General features: G+C 34.9%; 1 protein-coding gene across 1 annotated transcript in view; it reads right to left on the bottom strand.

Annotated features, from left to right (window-relative positions):
* Window positions 1-18165, bottom strand: part of TNS3 (tensin 3) — a 199947-nt gene that overhangs the window by 143694 nt on the left and 38088 nt on the right. Inside the window, exons 8-10 of the mRNA XM_044676470.1 lie at window positions 16592-16721; window positions 15708-15773; window positions 14841-14945 (exon numbers count right to left, since the gene is read on the bottom strand). Coding sequence (XP_044532405.1) covers window positions 14841-14945; window positions 15708-15773; window positions 16592-16721 — 301 coding nt within the window. The remainder of the gene's footprint in view (window positions 1-14840; window positions 14946-15707; window positions 15774-16591; window positions 16722-18165) is intronic.

Here is an 18165-nt window from a genome sequence, read left to right as displayed (position 1 = left end):
CAAATTCACCTCTGCTTAGGCAGTATGGAGGTCCCCAGATCCAAGGGGTCAACGTGCCAAACTAATTGGCCATGCCCAATTCTTTTAGGCCCCTGAACATCAAAACTTTCAAGCTTCAGTCTCCCAGGTATTTGGGATTACAGTCATGGACCACCACACATGGCAAGGTTGTTCTTGTAAGAAATACTTGTTTGCAAAATCTCAATTAGTTTACTCAATTAGTATTATTACTTAAATCAATTCAAAATTATTCTGGAACAGAAAACCAAGTTTGTTCATCATTCAGGGACTTGGTTTCACTAGCCATGAATATAAATAATACAATGAAGTCATATGATAATAGAACAAGAAAAGAACATGGAGATCAGTCTACCTGCTTCATTTAATAAATGGGAAAACTCAAGCTCAGGAAATTTTAAGAATCATGAGAATATCAGAGCTTAAATACATTTAGCTATTATGTGATCTATCATCCTTATTTAATAGTTGGGAAACCTGAAGCTCAGAGAGGCTAAGAGTCAGTTAGCTATTAAATAAGTGGCAGATCAAAGATGTGAATCCAGGCATCTTTTCTTCCAAGCCCATGCTTTTTCCATCACACGATAAAGTTTTCAACAAATATGCTTCATAAGCACAGTGTTTAATACTGATTGATAGTTTAAATTCTTTTTGCTTTTAAAAATTTCTGTTCATATATTTTAGTTTAGTATGGAAAACATTTTTCTAAGAAATATTCAAAGAAATATCTCCATAAGTTATGTTCTCTAAAAAATTAAGTACAACTCTCTAAGAGAGTTTCTAATAATTAGCCTTTCTTTTTACCCTTGCTTCCATTGCCTTGGGGCTCCTACATTGCTCAGCTGACAGAAGATGATGAGGATTAGGGATAAAGGATGGTATCAGTACATTTTTTTTTTGTTAGAAGCCCTGGCAAAATGTTTGATAGCTGGTAAAGTTCATTATAATGTCATAACATGGAAAGTTTTTGAATATCTGTGACTTTCTATTTTCCATACTATCTACTGTACCACAAAATGAATTTCATATAATAATTTCAACTTAATTGGGCACTAGTAATGGTAAGCTGCCTCCACATCTAATGAGATGAAACATTTTCTATCCTGGGATCTTTCTTCTTAAGAATATCCATGCCATTGTGAAAAGAAAGCATAGACTTGTCACTTCACATTTTCTGACCTCAGTTTTCTGCCATACAAAATAACAAAGTTGGAATAGATGATTGGTAAAAATTCTTGCCATCAACTGGGAAAACAAAATGCAAGTTGACATCCATCAAAGCCAATGCAAGTACTAACAGATCACATAGTTTTAGAGCTAAAAGAGGCCACAGAGTTCATCAAGTATGATCCTTTCACTGTACAGAAGAGGAAGGCAATGCCTGAAGAGGCTAATGGTTACACATTTACAAGGTCTTTCATAGATAGCTAAGTATAACTTTGCAAATTGGAAGAAATTCAGGTATTGAAAGACTGCCAAATTCTACTGATATCTAAGAACAATTAGTATTAGAAATGAGATGCAAACACAGAATGGACTCCAAATTCAACTTAGTTAAATAAGAATATAAATGATTATAGCCAAAATTGTTGCCTTCTGGACAAACTGGAATAACTGTACAGCAACCATATAATGTAGATATTTGTTTAGCTGCATGCTGAAGAGAAAATGGAATAGGACTAGTAATCATCCAAATCATGTAAAGAATAGGAACTCACTCACTTTAAGTCTGTATCAGACTTTTCTTACCTTACCCATGGTATTTAGAACTAACTTTGATACATACTTTGCTACTCAAACATCTATTTACTTTTTTGAAAAAGTATCAATGCATCATATTTTAATTATACATTCCCCCTCCAATATTATGCCCTCTGCTATGAATTTATGAGAAACTGGGCAAAGGGAATAGGTAGAGGAAAGTGTTTTTCAAACAGAGAAAAGCATATAAATCCTGTTTTTCATTGTTATATTAAAAATCTTAAATGATAAGCTTAAATCCAACATATAGAGTCTTTGGATTTCAGAACCAACAACATATCAAGACTACTTGATTTGAATTATTTGATACAATTCTACTTGAGTCTTGGGATCTTAGTACATCAGTCAATAATCATTTATTAAGTATCTACTATGTTTCAGCAACTGAGCTAAGCCACAGGAATATAAAGTTCAAAAGGGGCCCACAATCTAATGAGGGAGACAGCATGCAAAGAAATACATACAAATAAATGTGAATGGATTTATGAGGCCTGAGAAGACACCTTTAAAAATAAAAACAAAGCATATTTTCTACTCATGATTTAACTACTAAAAAACACAAAATGTGTAAAAAAAAATTAAAAAGCTAAACTTTTAGAGTGGAGATAAAGCTCTTACAAGCCATGTCCAAAGATGAGGAGAATTTTCATTAGCTGAATTTAAAGAATATGGGATTTCTAGGCAATCAACATATTCATCTTGCTCTTCAAACATGGTTATGTTTCATCATAGTCTTACTACAAGGCCATTTCAGGAGAATGGAAATGAAACAAAGCGTCTGATGTTTCAGAATTGTCTGTTATAGAAGACCTTTAAGCCTTCATTTTAAACACATGGGATTTGACTTCTGTAGGCTAAGGATAACATCATTTGCAGAAATACAATTTAATATAGCATAATTTAAAGAAAACACACATATGGATATTTTAAAAATGTAATTAAAAAGTGTTTCCCTATTTCTCCTTCATTAACTTTGCCCTCCAGATGGCTGCCTACTATATCTGCTTCTTGTACCAGTTCTTCAGGAGAAACAGTTCAAAAATGGCATTCTGGGGTTACAGGCTTCCCTTATAAAAGCCATTTTCAATTTTAAAGGCCATGCATACTTTTTTTGTTTTTGTTTTCTCCAAGCTGTAAGTGTAGTGAATTTGAAGATTACTATAGATCACAACAAATGCCACATAAGCAAAATGGAATTTTTTCATGACAAATATTTTAGATAAATACATTAAAACATTTATACATACTTATATAGTATGTTCCAAGTAACTGTATATATAATATGTATATATGCATATATATGTGTATGTATATATATATATACTTTTTTAAGGTAATTTAGGCATTATGAAATAGTGTGGAAGAGCATTGGTTATGAAATCTGAGGACCTGATTTCAAATTCTACTTCAGATAATTACTATCAGTCAATGTACTTATAAATAATACTTATAATACTTATAAAATGAAGGGGTCAGAATAGATATTCTCTGTGCTCCCTTCCACCTCTAGAGCTATGAACCTAAAAATTACAATTAAAGAAAAAAGTAATAAAGGCAGTACTTTTTGAGTTTGCTGTAGCAGAAATTAATAGAAGGATTTCTGAAAGATCTTCAGTTTTATGATCATCAGATAACAGCTCAAATAAAATTACCCTGAGGGTTGCATTACCCTTAATTATGGAAATCTCAGCACAATGGATATCAGCTGGGATAGAGGAAATGCTAGACATGGAGTTGAGAGACTTTAGATATGCAATTGCTCTGTTCACCACTGATAAGACAAACCTCCCTCAGTCTCAGTTTCCTTATCTGCTTCTTGGTTTTTGTCTTTTTGTGTGGGTGTATGTGCTTTTCCTCCAGATGAAATCTATAATTCCAATGAAGAAATCCCTTCTAATAATGCTGATCAATTTCTGCTCTGCAACTTAATATTACAGTATTTTCTGAGACACTGAGACATAAGTGATTTCCCAAGTTTCTAATAACGAGTCAGTATCTGAAATAGAACTCAAACACAGGTCTTCCATCCTTAAAGACCAGATCTCTATTAATTACATTGTAAATAATAATAATTAATGCTGTCTCTTTCTGACATGGAGTGAAGAATATTTATAATATATTTCTAACAGAGTTGTCATAAGGAGATTGTTTTACAAACTTTAAAATGCATTATGTGTGAGTTATTATCTAAGAAGAGGCAGACTGGTATCCAGCAGAATAGAGCTAACAGGAAGGTGCCCCCAAAGTCTGAAGATAAGATGTTGTGGCTAGGTTCTATGGCTTTCTGTCACTCTTCCTTTCCCCAGAGTTCAAAGAAACTATGTGGGGAGAAGAGCAATTTTCATAATTACTCCCTCTTTTGTAGAACTATTTAAGGAGCCAGACTAAATAGAGTTAACCCCATCTTCTATGCAGAGAAAGAAGGTGATACCAGATTGTTCCTCATCACTGTTTTCTTTATTCCTTCACTTCTTCTCCTCTTGGGCCACCATATTGAATCTGGAAAACCTGAAAGTTTATTTGTAACATTAAATTTATGAGAGTGAATTGATTCTGATTTTAGGAACCTCATGATTTCTTATATAGGTAAAGCCAAAAGGATTACAAAGGTCTCAGATGAGTATCACTAATATATTTATGACTGACCTATTGACACACAGTTATTATTTACCAGTCCTTCGGAATTCTTTATACTTAGGATTTCAGATAAAGATAGCTCCCAACAAAGAGATAAAGAACAATGTCCCCAGTAGGGGTTCTCTGGCAATAGCTTCTGCTTTCCTCAATAACTATAGTAAGAATTTGTTTGAAACAGAATTAGTAAAAATAAATATGATGGTAGCTTTCTGAGCCAATCCATCTATTTCTATTTTACTTATATTAGTTATTTTAAAATGAACTAAGAGTGATGGCTTAGGCAAAAAGAAGGGAATATGCATTTACACAAAGTCTACGATGTGCCAAGCCCTTTAAAAATATTATTTGTCATTTTCAGAATGGATTGCAAATATGAGAATGGTAAGGGATTTGGCTCCGAGGAAAAGAGTGTCTCTGAGAAGCAGAGAATAGAAACTCCTCTTGTGATATTGGAGTATTGGTAAGAGTTAATAAACTAGAAGGAGGTTGGTGGTAAGAAGAGTGAGACATGTTCCAGTGTGGGGGGAAAAAAAGAGAAAGAAACAGTATGATAGGATGGAATTGATTGCAGTGGTTGGGGAGAGATTTGATGGTAGTTAGCAAACACATCTAAATTTCCAATTGTAGCATGAGGAATTGAGTGGTAAAGAAAGGCATAGGCCAAATTGAGGGGGAAGGAAAAATCCACAGCAACAACAGTAAAAATAGAGTGATTTCTGCATTCATGGTATTAGGATAAGTGAATCCACATTTAGGGTAGCTTTCTGAACATAAAGTATTTTTATAAGTAGAATCATATGTTGTAGACAATCACCTATAAAGCTCTCAATCAAAACAGAGAATCTTACTTATCTTGTGACATATTTTAGTATAAAAGTATTCTTCAACATTCTCTCTTATATACTAATATAATAACAAATCCATTATTTGAATTTCTATGATTTCAGAAATTCTATTCATTTAAACAAGAAAGAAGGGAATTCATATTTATTAAGCCTACTATGTGCCATTCATTATGCTAAGTGTGTTAATACAACTGCCTTAGGAAAGGAAAGCAAAAAAAGGGGGAAAAATATGCCATTTATAATAGTGTCTACTCTGTGCCATGTAATATGTTAAGAACATTTTATAAATATATTATCTCATTTTATCCTCACAACAACCCTGCAAAGAGGTTGCTATAATTATTCCAATTTTATAGATAAAGACACTTAGGAAGAGAGAGTGTGTCTTGTCCAAGAGCAGCTAGGAAATGGATGAGGCTAGATTTGTTCTCCAGTCTTCCCTGACTCCAGGCCCAGTACTCAAGTTCAAACTTACCTCAGAACTATGGGGGGGAAAATGTGAAGTAAATTAATCATATAAAAAAAGATAGTTTCAAGAAACTTCTTAAAAACCTTATTGATCTTACATATGTGTTCTTCAAAATAGCATGGAGGAAATAAACAGATCTGTTTTTAAAGGAGTTTCTAAAACAGCTCAGAAATCAGAGGATAGAAGGTGAACTACATCAAGTCTTAATGAATTTTTGATTTAAATGAAATTTCAGCTAGCTAGCAGTCCCAGTTAAAGAAGCAAAAGCAGCCTTGTTCTTCAATAATACTCTACTTCTTTAAAGCACAGCAAGGAAAGTCATCTTCTTTTAACTGGTGGAAAATATTCATGAAAGAAGGATTTGCATTTTCAGAATATGGGTGCAGAATGTCCATTCTCAAATCAGATTTTTTAATCAATATATCTCAATCAAGACTTGCTTAGGACATAGTCCTGACTATATAGATAGGACAACACACCAGCATAATGACCAGCTTACAATAGTTATAAGAAACCTGTCTCAGAGGGAAAAGTTTCAAAGGTGGACTGTACAAAACCACAATTATCCAATGGCAAATGTATTTCTTTTTAAATATTCTGTAATTTAAACTTTTGGCTAATTCTAGGCTCAGATTAGTTCAAATTACTAAGACGTGTGGTATATTAGTAGTCCACATTTATAACCTTTCACTTCCATATACTTTTTCTTCATTAATTTCTTTTAGATTGGAACTGGTACTGAACATATAGTTTCATTGCTATTGGGAATTCTTGGATGAGAAAACTCCCTCATACTGGCACCCTCTCAGCAAGCTGTAGAGCATTTCCTCTTCAGTAGCTATTAATTCCTTTGTTTAGGCCTGTTTACCCCAAATTTACCAAAGCCAGGCCATTTTATCCTATAAAGCTCCTCAAAGATAAGAAAAGTTATTGTTCTTTTAGAGTTCAAACAGGGAAAGGATCACATCTTTGCTTTTGAAAGCTAAGCAAAAGGCCCTGGAGAATGAAAAAATAACAATCCTTTCACCTTTCAAGATCATGAGAAAAAGAGAAGTTCTTTAATCCAAAATGGAGGAAAAAGAAATATGCCATTTCCCCAGATTTAGGGATGTCTATAAAGGGTAAACAACTTGTGAGGAGACATTCACTGTTTGACCTGAAAGAAAGGTACCATAAATACCATAACCCTTCAAGGCAAATATCACAACTCTTCTACACTTGTTGGTAGAAGAAAATTGAAAGTATATTGGTTATGCAATAATTAAGAATTATTGAATAAGCTATGTTACATGAACATAATGGAATATTGTTGTACTAGTCACTCACTTAAGAAGCATTGATTGAGTATACTACGTCAGGTATCATAGACAGCCCCACAAGATTAAAAAAATGAATATGAAAAATGCAAATAGATAATGTAAGATTTATAGGAATTGACACAAAATCACATAATAGAAATAAGAGAATAATAATTACAATTACTTTAAACATGTAAAGGAGGAAAGGGGTAGTCAGATACTGATAAATAATAATGATCAAATTTGATCAAAGAAAATAGTAGAAATTTGGAAATATATGGGTACCAAAAATAAGATATATTGTAAGACACAGTTGCTATGTTATTAAGGTTTGATTAACTGCATTCTTTTGTCTCAAATGAGGGTTCAGTGGGGTGGCAAATATAATGAAAATGAATGATATAAAAGAGGCAGCTAGGTGGCACAGTGGATTAAGTGCCAGGTTTGGAGTCAGGAAGACTCACCTTCTTGTGTTCAAATCTGTCATCAGACTCTTAGTTGTATGACCCTGGACAAGTCATTTAATCCTGCTTGTTTCATTTTTTCATCTATTAAAAGAACCGGAGAAGGAAATGGAAAACCACTCCAGTTTCTCTGGCCAAGAAAGCACTAAAGAGTTGGACATGATGGAGAAACAACAAAATGACATACAAATGAGAAGAGTATATGCAAACTTTGAAAACAAAACTAGAATCAACCTGAAAGATGAGTCTATTTCATTTTCATCTTCAGGACCACAAAATGGCACTAGAATGGCAAAGTGTTAAGTGGGGAGGAAAAGAGCACTAAGTTAGATCTTGTTGATATTAACGAGACTCCATTTTTTCCTATACTGGTCATATGGCTATTGTCATACTTAAAATAAAATAAGGCATCAATAGAGCCAAGCTGAATAAGCCATGGGTTTCCATAAGCACAGAAGTAGAATTTCCATGGTCCTTGTAGTCACTTGATCATTTTGATCTCCAGGTGGAAACTGTTAATGAAGCTAAGGCTATTCTTAGCATTTTAGTATGTGAGCTCTATTTAATCAAATATAGGACAAAAGTAAAGAGACCATGTCATCCTTTAGGGACTCTTCAGAATAATAGCTTTGTGAATAATGGTAGGGACTGTCCTTCATTAATGATAAATCCCCAGTAGATCCTACAGAGGAAGAATGATGGTTGTTGTGGGGAGAAAGATGATAGCTCTCCTCAAACATTTGAAGGGTTGTCAAAAAATTGGCTCCAGATGGCAGAACTAGGAGCTATGGGGTAAAAGTTGCAAAGAGGCAAATTTAGGGTAAATATTAAGAACAATTTTCTTACAATAATTTAGGGTAAATATTAAGAAAAATTCTCTTATAATAACTATCCAGGAAAATGGGCTGCTTAAGTTGATAGAAGGATCATCCACATTGGAAGTCTTTAAATAGAGTAGAGTTGATCTATTCTCAGCAATACTGCGGAAAGTTTTAGGGTATGAGGAATAGATCAAAAGTGTCAAACTCAAGACCCAACACTCAAACTATAGACAAACTAGATTAAAAAGTAATTGAAGGGCAGCTAAATGGATCAGTAGATAGAGAGCCAGGTCTAGAGACTGGAGGTTCTGGCTTCAAATATGACCTTGAACACTTCCCAGTTGTGTGACCCTGGACAAGTTTCTTAATCCCAATTGCCTACTGTTTTTCTGCCTTGGATTATTCCATCTTCAGTGCCAATATGGTACTGGGATGGCAAAGTGTTAAGCAGGGAAGAAAAAAAAAGCATTGATCTAAGGCTTATTGACATTAATGCGATTCCATTTTTTCTTCTATTGGTCATATAGCTATTGTCATACTGCCTTAGTATTGATTCTAAGACAGAAGGTAAAGATGAAAATAAATACATAAAAGGAACTGAGAGATATGGCCAGCAGGGATATATTTCTGAGTCTGATGCCATTAGACTAGATGGCCACTGAACCCCCTTCTAAATGTAAAAGTCATTGCATAACCTCATTTTAGTATTTTAACACAAAGTATGAACATAATTAAACCAAAATCCCCCCAAAGTTATATCAGCAGACTCTTCCCATGAATAAAAAAGCCAAAATTAAATGTCCTTATTACCACCGTGACAAGACTTTTATAAAGCCTTGCCCACTCTAGCTTGTCTTAACATCAGTTTCTTCCTAAAAAAAATAAATTGTAACATTACGAGATAAAAAGAGGGAGTCCTTTGCTGAAGAGGGAAGGCAGATGGAGTGAAAAGGCATGATTCCAAACTGGCAATTATTTCTGTAGTAGAAATCCAGTAAATCAGTGTTTCTGTTTTCAGCACTCATAGCATTAAGGGAATGAGAGACTGTTTTAACTCATTGCCTTTCAATGGAAAACAAACTTCTTTTGGCTTGTCATACCTTTATTTTTCAAAGCTTTACACATACTCAAAAAACAAAGCTGGAGTTGCTTTCATCATCAAAAATGTAGTTAAAAGAGAGCAGCCCAGAAAGGGCTCCTACTCGTCTCTAATTGCCAGATACTAGCATTCCTTTTAAAAGCAACCAATCCAAGCAGTCCCATCTACCGTTGGTATTGCAACACTGAAGGGGCCCACTAGAAAAGCAAGCGTTTCACTACCCAACAAGGAAATTCTCTGTTTAATAGCTATTAACTTGAGGTTGAATACGGGGGTGGGGGGGAATGAAGGTAAAGAAGACTAACATTTAATGAGAAAATAGGGCATGGATACATTCCCGAACACCAATAAGTGGTTTTCACCAAGGAGAAAAAAAAAGTATTTACAAAGAAGGCAGCACTGAGCCAATATAGATGGGTCATTAAAATGAAAAAGTCTAAAATCCTTCCTAAAGAAATACATATGAGTAGGTTCACAATGAGAAAGAAGTTTGCTCAGCTAGACATAGTGAAGGTGGAAGAATAGAAAGGGTATGGTGCTAATAACAATTAATAAAATATTTTTGTCACTTAAATACTTCTTTACTGGACCTTTGCTGCAAAGTCCAATTGTAAATAATACAGATATCCTTCATTACTACAATAAGGCAAAATGGCAAATTTTGAAAAACTCAATGGACTGAATGATTCCTGAAAGCTCAAATTTACAAATCTTGAATCATGGAAATAACTAAACCTCACACCAATATGCAGATAGAGGAAGGATCAGTCATTTTCTCCCTATAAGTAACTCCAGGTAATCTTTACATCCTTTGCTCAGTCCATTAGTCCTAGCAGATAAGTAGTAGGGAGTTTGAGACATAGAAGGACTATGCCTAGTCACAAAGGTTATAAATCATACTTGATGGTATGGGATTCCTATCTCGAGATGTTCCTATCTCAAGATAAGCACTCTATCCATTATGCTACACATCATTCCAAAACTGAAAATAAAACACAAATTTAAATGATACTTTTCTCTCCTGATATATCACTAATAAAGTCTCATTCCAGTTCATAGGGAAAAGGATCTCACCAGTCACACTACAATCTGGCCTGGCTGCTTCTGCAGTAAGTAGAGTGGTATCATTGACAAACATCTATGGGAAGTCCTAGTGGTATGAAATACTGAGCTACCCTTTCTCTTTCTAGGGACTTACCATGGAGTTGAGAAGAAAGGATATATATGTAAAGCAGTAAATCAACAATACAAGGTGGCATGTTACATGCATAATGAAAGAAATGAAGCACAATTTGGGATTTCAAAAGGAAAACAATAACAAGAATATTAGTTGGCATTTCCATAGCACTTTAAATTAAAAAATACTTTACAAATATTATTTTATATTCATAATATCCTGGGGAGATGGGTGCTATTTTTATTCCCATTTTATAGATAAAGAAATTGAAAGCAAACACAAGTTAAGTTCAAGGCCACAGTTAGCCATTTTCTGAGATGGGATTTGAAGTCAGATCTTGCTGATTCTCGGTCCAGGGTTCTATTTGTTGTACCACCTAAATGCCAAGGCAATGAGGGAGGCTGTGAAAAGGCATAGAGAAGGCAAGAAAAGAACAAAGGAATCTCTCATTGATAAGGGAACTTCATTTCATCATTAGGAGGCAGATCTTTTATCTTTTTTTTTTTCTCTCTGAGATTCCAAATCCTTTAAGCTTAAATGTCAAAGCAGGGGATACTCATATGGTGGCAGCAGTTAAAGGGAAAAAGGAGAAAGAACATGAAGCAAATCAGACGTCAAAAGAGAAACCAAATTTCTCTTAAAAAAAGTAAAAAAGATAGAGAAAGAGAGAAGAAAAGAAAGAAGGAGAGATAAAGAGAAAGAAAGAAGGAAGTGAATTGAAACTGTAAGCTGGGGAAGGAAATGGCAAACCACTCCAGTATCTTTGCCAAGAAAACCCCAAATGGAGACACAAAGAGTTAGACACTACTGAAAATGACTGAACAACAACATGATAAGCTAGAAATAGCAACAGAGAAATGAGTGATAGAAGTAGAAATAGATAGATGATAGAGATAGCAAGAGAGAGATAGCTAGGGAGAGTTAGCTAGGTAGACAGACAGACAGATATAGCATTTATTAAGTGATTCCTATTTGCCAGTAATTGAGTAATTGATTTAGCTCTCACCCTTGTATATATGTTTATTCCCCTATTCTGAGTATTGATGAAAAGAATACTCATTTCCTACTTCTCTTTAAAAGCTATGGGTAAAGTGGAGTTTTATTTTTCTTTAATAATGTAAAGGTTCCTGATTGCCCCAGTATGGTACTACCACCACCAAGACAGATCATAACCCCTTCAGCTCTTTGTAGATTATCTTTGTGAAACATTAACACAATTCATAGGCAGACCCATACTTAAATAGTACAACAGAAAATTCTTAAGCACTAACTCAGAACTAGGCATTGAAGCCATGGCACTCTCTGAAGCCTTAAGAATCCCCAAGGTGGGATGAGGTTCAGAGCTCTTAACTTGGAGTGCATTTCTCCAAGCACTGTGACAATGCTACTCAACAAATGCCTCTAAAACTAGGGGTCTGGATTATATGATCTCTAATTTATTAGTTTAAATATATGTCATTCAAAGGACTATGACCTTTGCTTCTATGATCTATGAGTTATCTGTGTGTGGAATGCTGAAAAGAAAAAAAATTTTCAAGGAAGCATATTTAAGTCAGGATATCACACAAAATATACAAAATACGAAAGAAAGGGGGAAAAAAGATCCTGCTCTGGGCCCAAAGCAGAGAATTCCCTCATTCTAAAACAGCATGATTCATGACTTGGCTGTAGCAATATTATGCCAAATGTAATGATATCCCTCTAACCAGCCTGAATAAATCAATGAGAATTTCTGCTCAATACAGCATGAATGCACTCCTTTCACCAATACTAAATGCTTTCTATCCTGTCTCCCTCCCAGGATCTAAGTGAGCAGTGCAACCAGAATTCTGGAAAAGGTAGAACAAGGATCTCCTACATTCCTGTTCAAATAATGGCCAAATAGAGGAATATATTTTGCTTGACTTTAAGAATCAGTGGCCATGAAGGCGAGATGTTAAATTCTCTAACCACAAGGAATAAGGGAATGTTATAACAATAAAACAATATGAAGGATCTATGACTTTAGTAACATAGAAAACTCTTTATCAGCACAGATCACCATCTTTCTATAATATTTTAGGTAGGGAATTACTTGAGCCATAAAAAGAGTAAATGACATATCCACAGCCATATAACCAGGGTCATATTGTGCCTATCAGAAGCAGAATTTCTCCCCAAGCTCAGCACTCTATTCACTGTGCCATGATAACTCTAAATAACAACAACAAAAAGAATAATAAGGTACAGTGGATAAGGAGCTAAACCTATTCAGATCCTGCTTAGACAGAGCTGTGTGACCCTGGGCAAGTCATATGAATTCTAATCAGTTTCCTCATCTATAAAACATGGACAATAAAAGCACCTGCCTACCAGGGTTGTTATCAAATGAGATAATATATAAAGTGTTTTTGCAAACCTTAAAATATTCAATGATAAAGCAACTAGGTAGTACAATGGATTGAGTCCCAGGTCTGGAGTCAGGATTACCTGAGTTCAAATTTGGTATGAGATGCTTACTGGCTTTCTGACCCTGGGTAAGCCACTTACACTGTTTACCCCAGTTTCCCCATTTGTAAAATGAACTGGAGAAGGAAATGGCATTTACTCTAGTATCTTTGCCAAGAAAACTGCAAATGGGTTCATGAAGATTCAGATGACTGGAAGAACCAAACAACAAAGCTAGTTCTGAAGATGATGATGATGACATCAAATGTTTTGCCAAATATAATGATACTCCTTTAATCAACTTATGTAAATCAGTAAAGGTCTCTCCCCAGCATGCCATGAAAGTTTACTAGCACTAAACACTTCATACACTGTCTCCCACCTAGGGATGATGATGATGATGATGATGACAATGATTAGAAGCTAATCTTCCTAACACCTACTCCTAGTCCATTGTTGGCAAACCTACTGCATGTGTGTCTGAGGGGGATTCTCCCTTTGCCCTCTCTATGGCACCTGAGGACATTTCTCACATCACCCACCTCTCTGCTCAGTGGCCCAATGGGAGTGCTTTCTCCCTCCCCTTTCTGGGGTAAGGCAGGGGGCTCACATGCTGTGTGAGGACTACAGTTTGGGCACTTGGTCTCTAAAAGGTTTGCCATCACTGTCCTAGTCCAATTTTGGTTCATCTAGACAAGAAGATGAGATCCAAAAAGAACAATTACTTGCATTCCATATAGACATGTTTATCATGTCATGTCTGTAAGTTTCCAAAGAAATTACTGACTCAATAACAGATCCTCATCTCCTGAAGGAGCAGTTGTGGGCACCATTAGGAGAAAGCAGTCACATCAATCAGTGGCTAATACTCTTGCCTAGGGACACAGGAACTTTCTTGCCCATTTTTAGAACAACCTCATGATATCTTGTTCAATCACAAAATGCCTCCCTTGTATTTACTTCACTCCTGGGAGTAGCAATTTGACAAGTGTTGGATTTTTTTTACTCTCTCCAACCTAACCTGATTCTCATCCAGTGATTCACAAGAGATGAATGATATCCTGAACCAGATCAGAATCGCTGAATTTTTCTCTATTCAAATCTACAACCTTCTTGCTTGTTTCTGTAGAGAAATTCTACACGTGGTATCACCTCATTCCTTTAGTTTTTTTTCTATGTTTCCACTTGTGATGCCATAGTTTCTAGCGTGTGAGAACTGAGGGTGCATCTAGATGAGTCAGGGGAAAAAAAGATACATGGCCATACCTCCGAAAAGCTTTCATGGATTATCATGGTACTAAATACAGGGTGTTCCAAAAATCTTAGTGTAGTTTTAAGCTATTAATGCTTAACATATCTCTAAGACATTTTGGAACATCCTGAATATTTATTTGGCTCATTGGGTTACAGAAGGAATCATAATCCATTATTTAAGATATAATAGACTGAGCTGTATACATAAACAGGAAAGGAGGATACTTTAAGGGATAAAGATCCCCAGCAATTCACAAATATGCAATTTTAGGAGTTCGTATATATATTTCATTGATGGGCCAACGACTATTTAAAGTTCTTTAAAACACTGACCAAAATCCAAGCAACATGTTTTTCATCATATCTCAGAAATCCATGGCTATTCCAGGCACTGCCATGGATTCTAATTCTGTAAATGTAATGAGATTAAATCTTCTAAGTTTGTCAATAAGCAGTGGATCTGTTTTCATCAAGACAGTGAAATCTCTCTCCTTCTTGTCAGCTACTTCATTTATTTCACCCCAATGAGAAGCCATTTGAAGATTTTAAATAAAAGACAGCTAAACTCACCTTCCCCATCAGGACTCATATTTTCATAAGAATCCCACCGGATCAATGGGTCTACAGTGTTGTAATCCACAACCACTCCATGGTCATTCTGTAAGTGTTCAGATCCTTAGATAGAGGACAAAACCAAAATCAAGCTGTCAAAAGTGAAGCCAGAAGTTTCTTTTATCACCAGTTCTGAGAGAAGCAAAAATTTCCAGTGGGCTTACCACTAGAAATGGTAAAAGTGGTCTGATGAGTCAGAACTGAATAGCTTCTCATCAATGTTATGAGAGAGGGTAGGGCACATTTTTTTGAGACAGTCAAGAGAAAAATATCACAAAGTCAAAAGGTTAAGGATGTAGCAGAGAGATTTTTGATTTTTGGAGGAGAGCATTTTCTTGTTTATTTGTTGTTTTTCCCCTCCAACCCCACATCATATTTTTAGGGCCAGAAGGGAATTTGGTGTCAACCTTCTCATTTTACAACTGAGGCCCATGGATATATTAGGTGAGTTGTCCAAAGTCAAATATCCAAAGTGCCAGTGCCAGCATTTAACCAAAGATTCTAATTTACTCTACCTCCCAGAAATGCTTTTAAAATGCCAAAAAAATTTTTATTATATGACTTAGGGTGTTGGTTAGACTAAATGATCTCTGAAGTCGCATGCAAATCACACTTTGTGATACTTGAAAAAAGGAAGTTAAAGAATCAGGGGAATTCATGCTAGTAGAAAATACATTTGTAGTTAACAAAAATTTCTTTGACATTTAAGTATATTCAAGCTTTTGTGGGAATAAAATTACATGTGGGAAAGGAAGATTACTTTTAGTTTTCACTTTATAATCAACTTAAAATATAAGTAATTTTTTCATACACTGAAATGCTCACCTTTTATTTTCTCAGGAGTAGCAGAAAAGACTAATTCTATCTTCCCATAATCGGGAAAACGGTCATCTGAAACCAAAGAACAACATAAATGCATTCAGAAATTAATAAGTAAAATGGAAAAAATATTAATTATTTTTATCTGTTGTATGTATTTCTTATCTCTCAAAAAGGAAATAAATATTTTCCATTACAGAAAGTTGTCTCCTCCCCATTCCCTAACTGCTAATTTCAGTAAGTTCTCCCAAAGCAAATCATTCAGTAAAACTTAGGACCTCAAAGAGATATCCAGAGGCTTAAGAGATTAAGTGACTTTCTAAGGGTCATACAAGCTGGCATATGTCAAAAATATAACCTGATCCCAGGTTCAGATTTTTAAAAATTGTCAAAAATATGAGTTAAACCTAGGCCAGCTCTGTATCACATACTGCCTCTTCCTAATAAACATACATTATATTATTTTAAAAGTAAAGAATATGAAATCATGTATTTTAAAATGCTTTGAGATATTTTTCTTTTCTTTTTTAAATCTTTATCTTCTGTTTTTGAATTGATACTAAGTATCAGTTTTAAGGCAAAAGAGCAGTAAAGGCTAGGAAATTAGAGTTATGTGACTTGCCCAGGGTCACACAATTAGGAAGTATCTGAGGCCAGACCTGGCACTCTATCTACTGTCCTACCTAACTGCCCCTGCTATCGTTCTTTTCTAGATGGTATTTCACTATCCTCATAATCAAGCATATCATCAACAACACACAGACATAGAAACCATAGGGGCAAGGAAATGAACAATGGGAATAAAGGTACTAGCAATTCTTATTTCTGTGTGCTGCTGTCAGACATCAAATATACATCCCAGAGAACATTCACGGCCCTCAGAATTCTACCTTTGTTGGCATCGTCCAGATCTTCCTTTCTAAACATAAGCCCATAGCCCTGAATGGCTCCTGTATGAAATTGTAGGCGAAAAATGACATCGCGGGTGGCAGATCGATATTTTTTGTGGTAACATTTCAGCTGTGTTAAAAGAGAAAAACAAAAGAGAAAATCTCCATCAGCAGATTTCTTTGGGGGGAATCATTTCATTATTTGCAAATTTCATGACTATCTAAGATGAGAAGTTCTCAAATTTATAAATAACAAGTGGATCAATTGTTTCCAGTGATCTCATGTAAACAGGAGCAGTTCAAATGTTGCCTTCTCTACTTTGGAAAAGAAAGGTTACTGAGAATCGCCTCAACTATTTTTAAAGCCTTCTGATAGTTATTATATTGCCATAATTTAATTATGATACTTTATTTATCATGTTGTGAAAAAAGAAACATGTTGCTTATAATAGAGAACAATTCATGAAAAAGATAAAATAAAGAACGGCATGCTTCAGTCGGTATTCAAACTCCATCAGTTCCTTCTTTGGTGGTAGATAACTGTTTTTGGTCATGACACCCTAAAATTGTCTTGGTTCCTTGCACTGATGATAACAGTTTGTTTGTTTTTTAAATGATTAGCATTCCATTAAAATCACACCACAACTTGTTCAGCCATTTCCCAAATGATGAACATCCCTTCAATTTCCAGTTCTAGCATTTATAATAACAATATAAAGTTTACAAAATATTTTACAACTATTAATGCATTTGAATAACACAATAATTCTGAGAGGTATATGATATTATTAGACACATTTTACAGGCGAAGACCTTGTAGCAGACAAAAGTTAAGTATCTAGCTTCGGGTCACATAGATAATATTTGGGGCCAGATTTGAACTTAGATCTTTTTAATTTCATGCCCTAGCATTCATTCATGGTGCCACTTAGTCTTGTATACACTCCTATCTTGGTATGATTTGGAAATGGTTTTTATTTTAATGAAATAACCTTCAATAAATGAGGGTCTGTACCATGACATTAAAGAGATAGGGTTTTCCTAATTCTGATAAGATTACAGAAGGGCTTTGATGAAAAAGTCATACTTGTATATACTTCAAGCCAATATGCACATTGGCTATAGAAATAGACATTATCATTCATTTGCTCCAGATCCCTCTGTTCTATCGCTTAGGTTAAATCAATAGTCAATCACAAACATATTTGAGTACAATTGAGGAAATAGAAGACACTTCCTGGGATTTTATTTCTTCAAACTAGTCATAGGCTACCATATTCTTTTATCAAAATCTAAAGTTTTCTTTAATCTCGAACAATTCTGAAAGAATGTTAGTCAGTAAAATATCCAACTATAAGGACATAGAAATGATAATGAAGCATAGAATCTACCTCCTTTCAGAGAGAGAGAGGTGATGGATTCGAGGTAATGAGCAATTTCAGATATGGCCAATGTGAGGATTTGTTTCCCATGACTATGTATATTTATGATCAAGTTTTTTTCCCTTTTTTTTCTGAGGGGATGGGAATACTTGGAAGGAAGAGATTGTCTAAAAAGGTTTTGGGGAAAAAGTC

This window comes from Gracilinanus agilis, chromosome 1 (genome assembly GCF_016433145.1).
Source record: "Gracilinanus agilis isolate LMUSP501 chromosome 1, AgileGrace, whole genome shotgun sequence".
NCBI lineage: Eukaryota > Metazoa > Chordata > Mammalia > Didelphimorphia > Didelphidae > Gracilinanus > Gracilinanus agilis.
The sequence above is the reverse complement of the archived record's forward strand: the minus strand, read 5'-3'. Positions and strand labels throughout refer to the sequence as shown.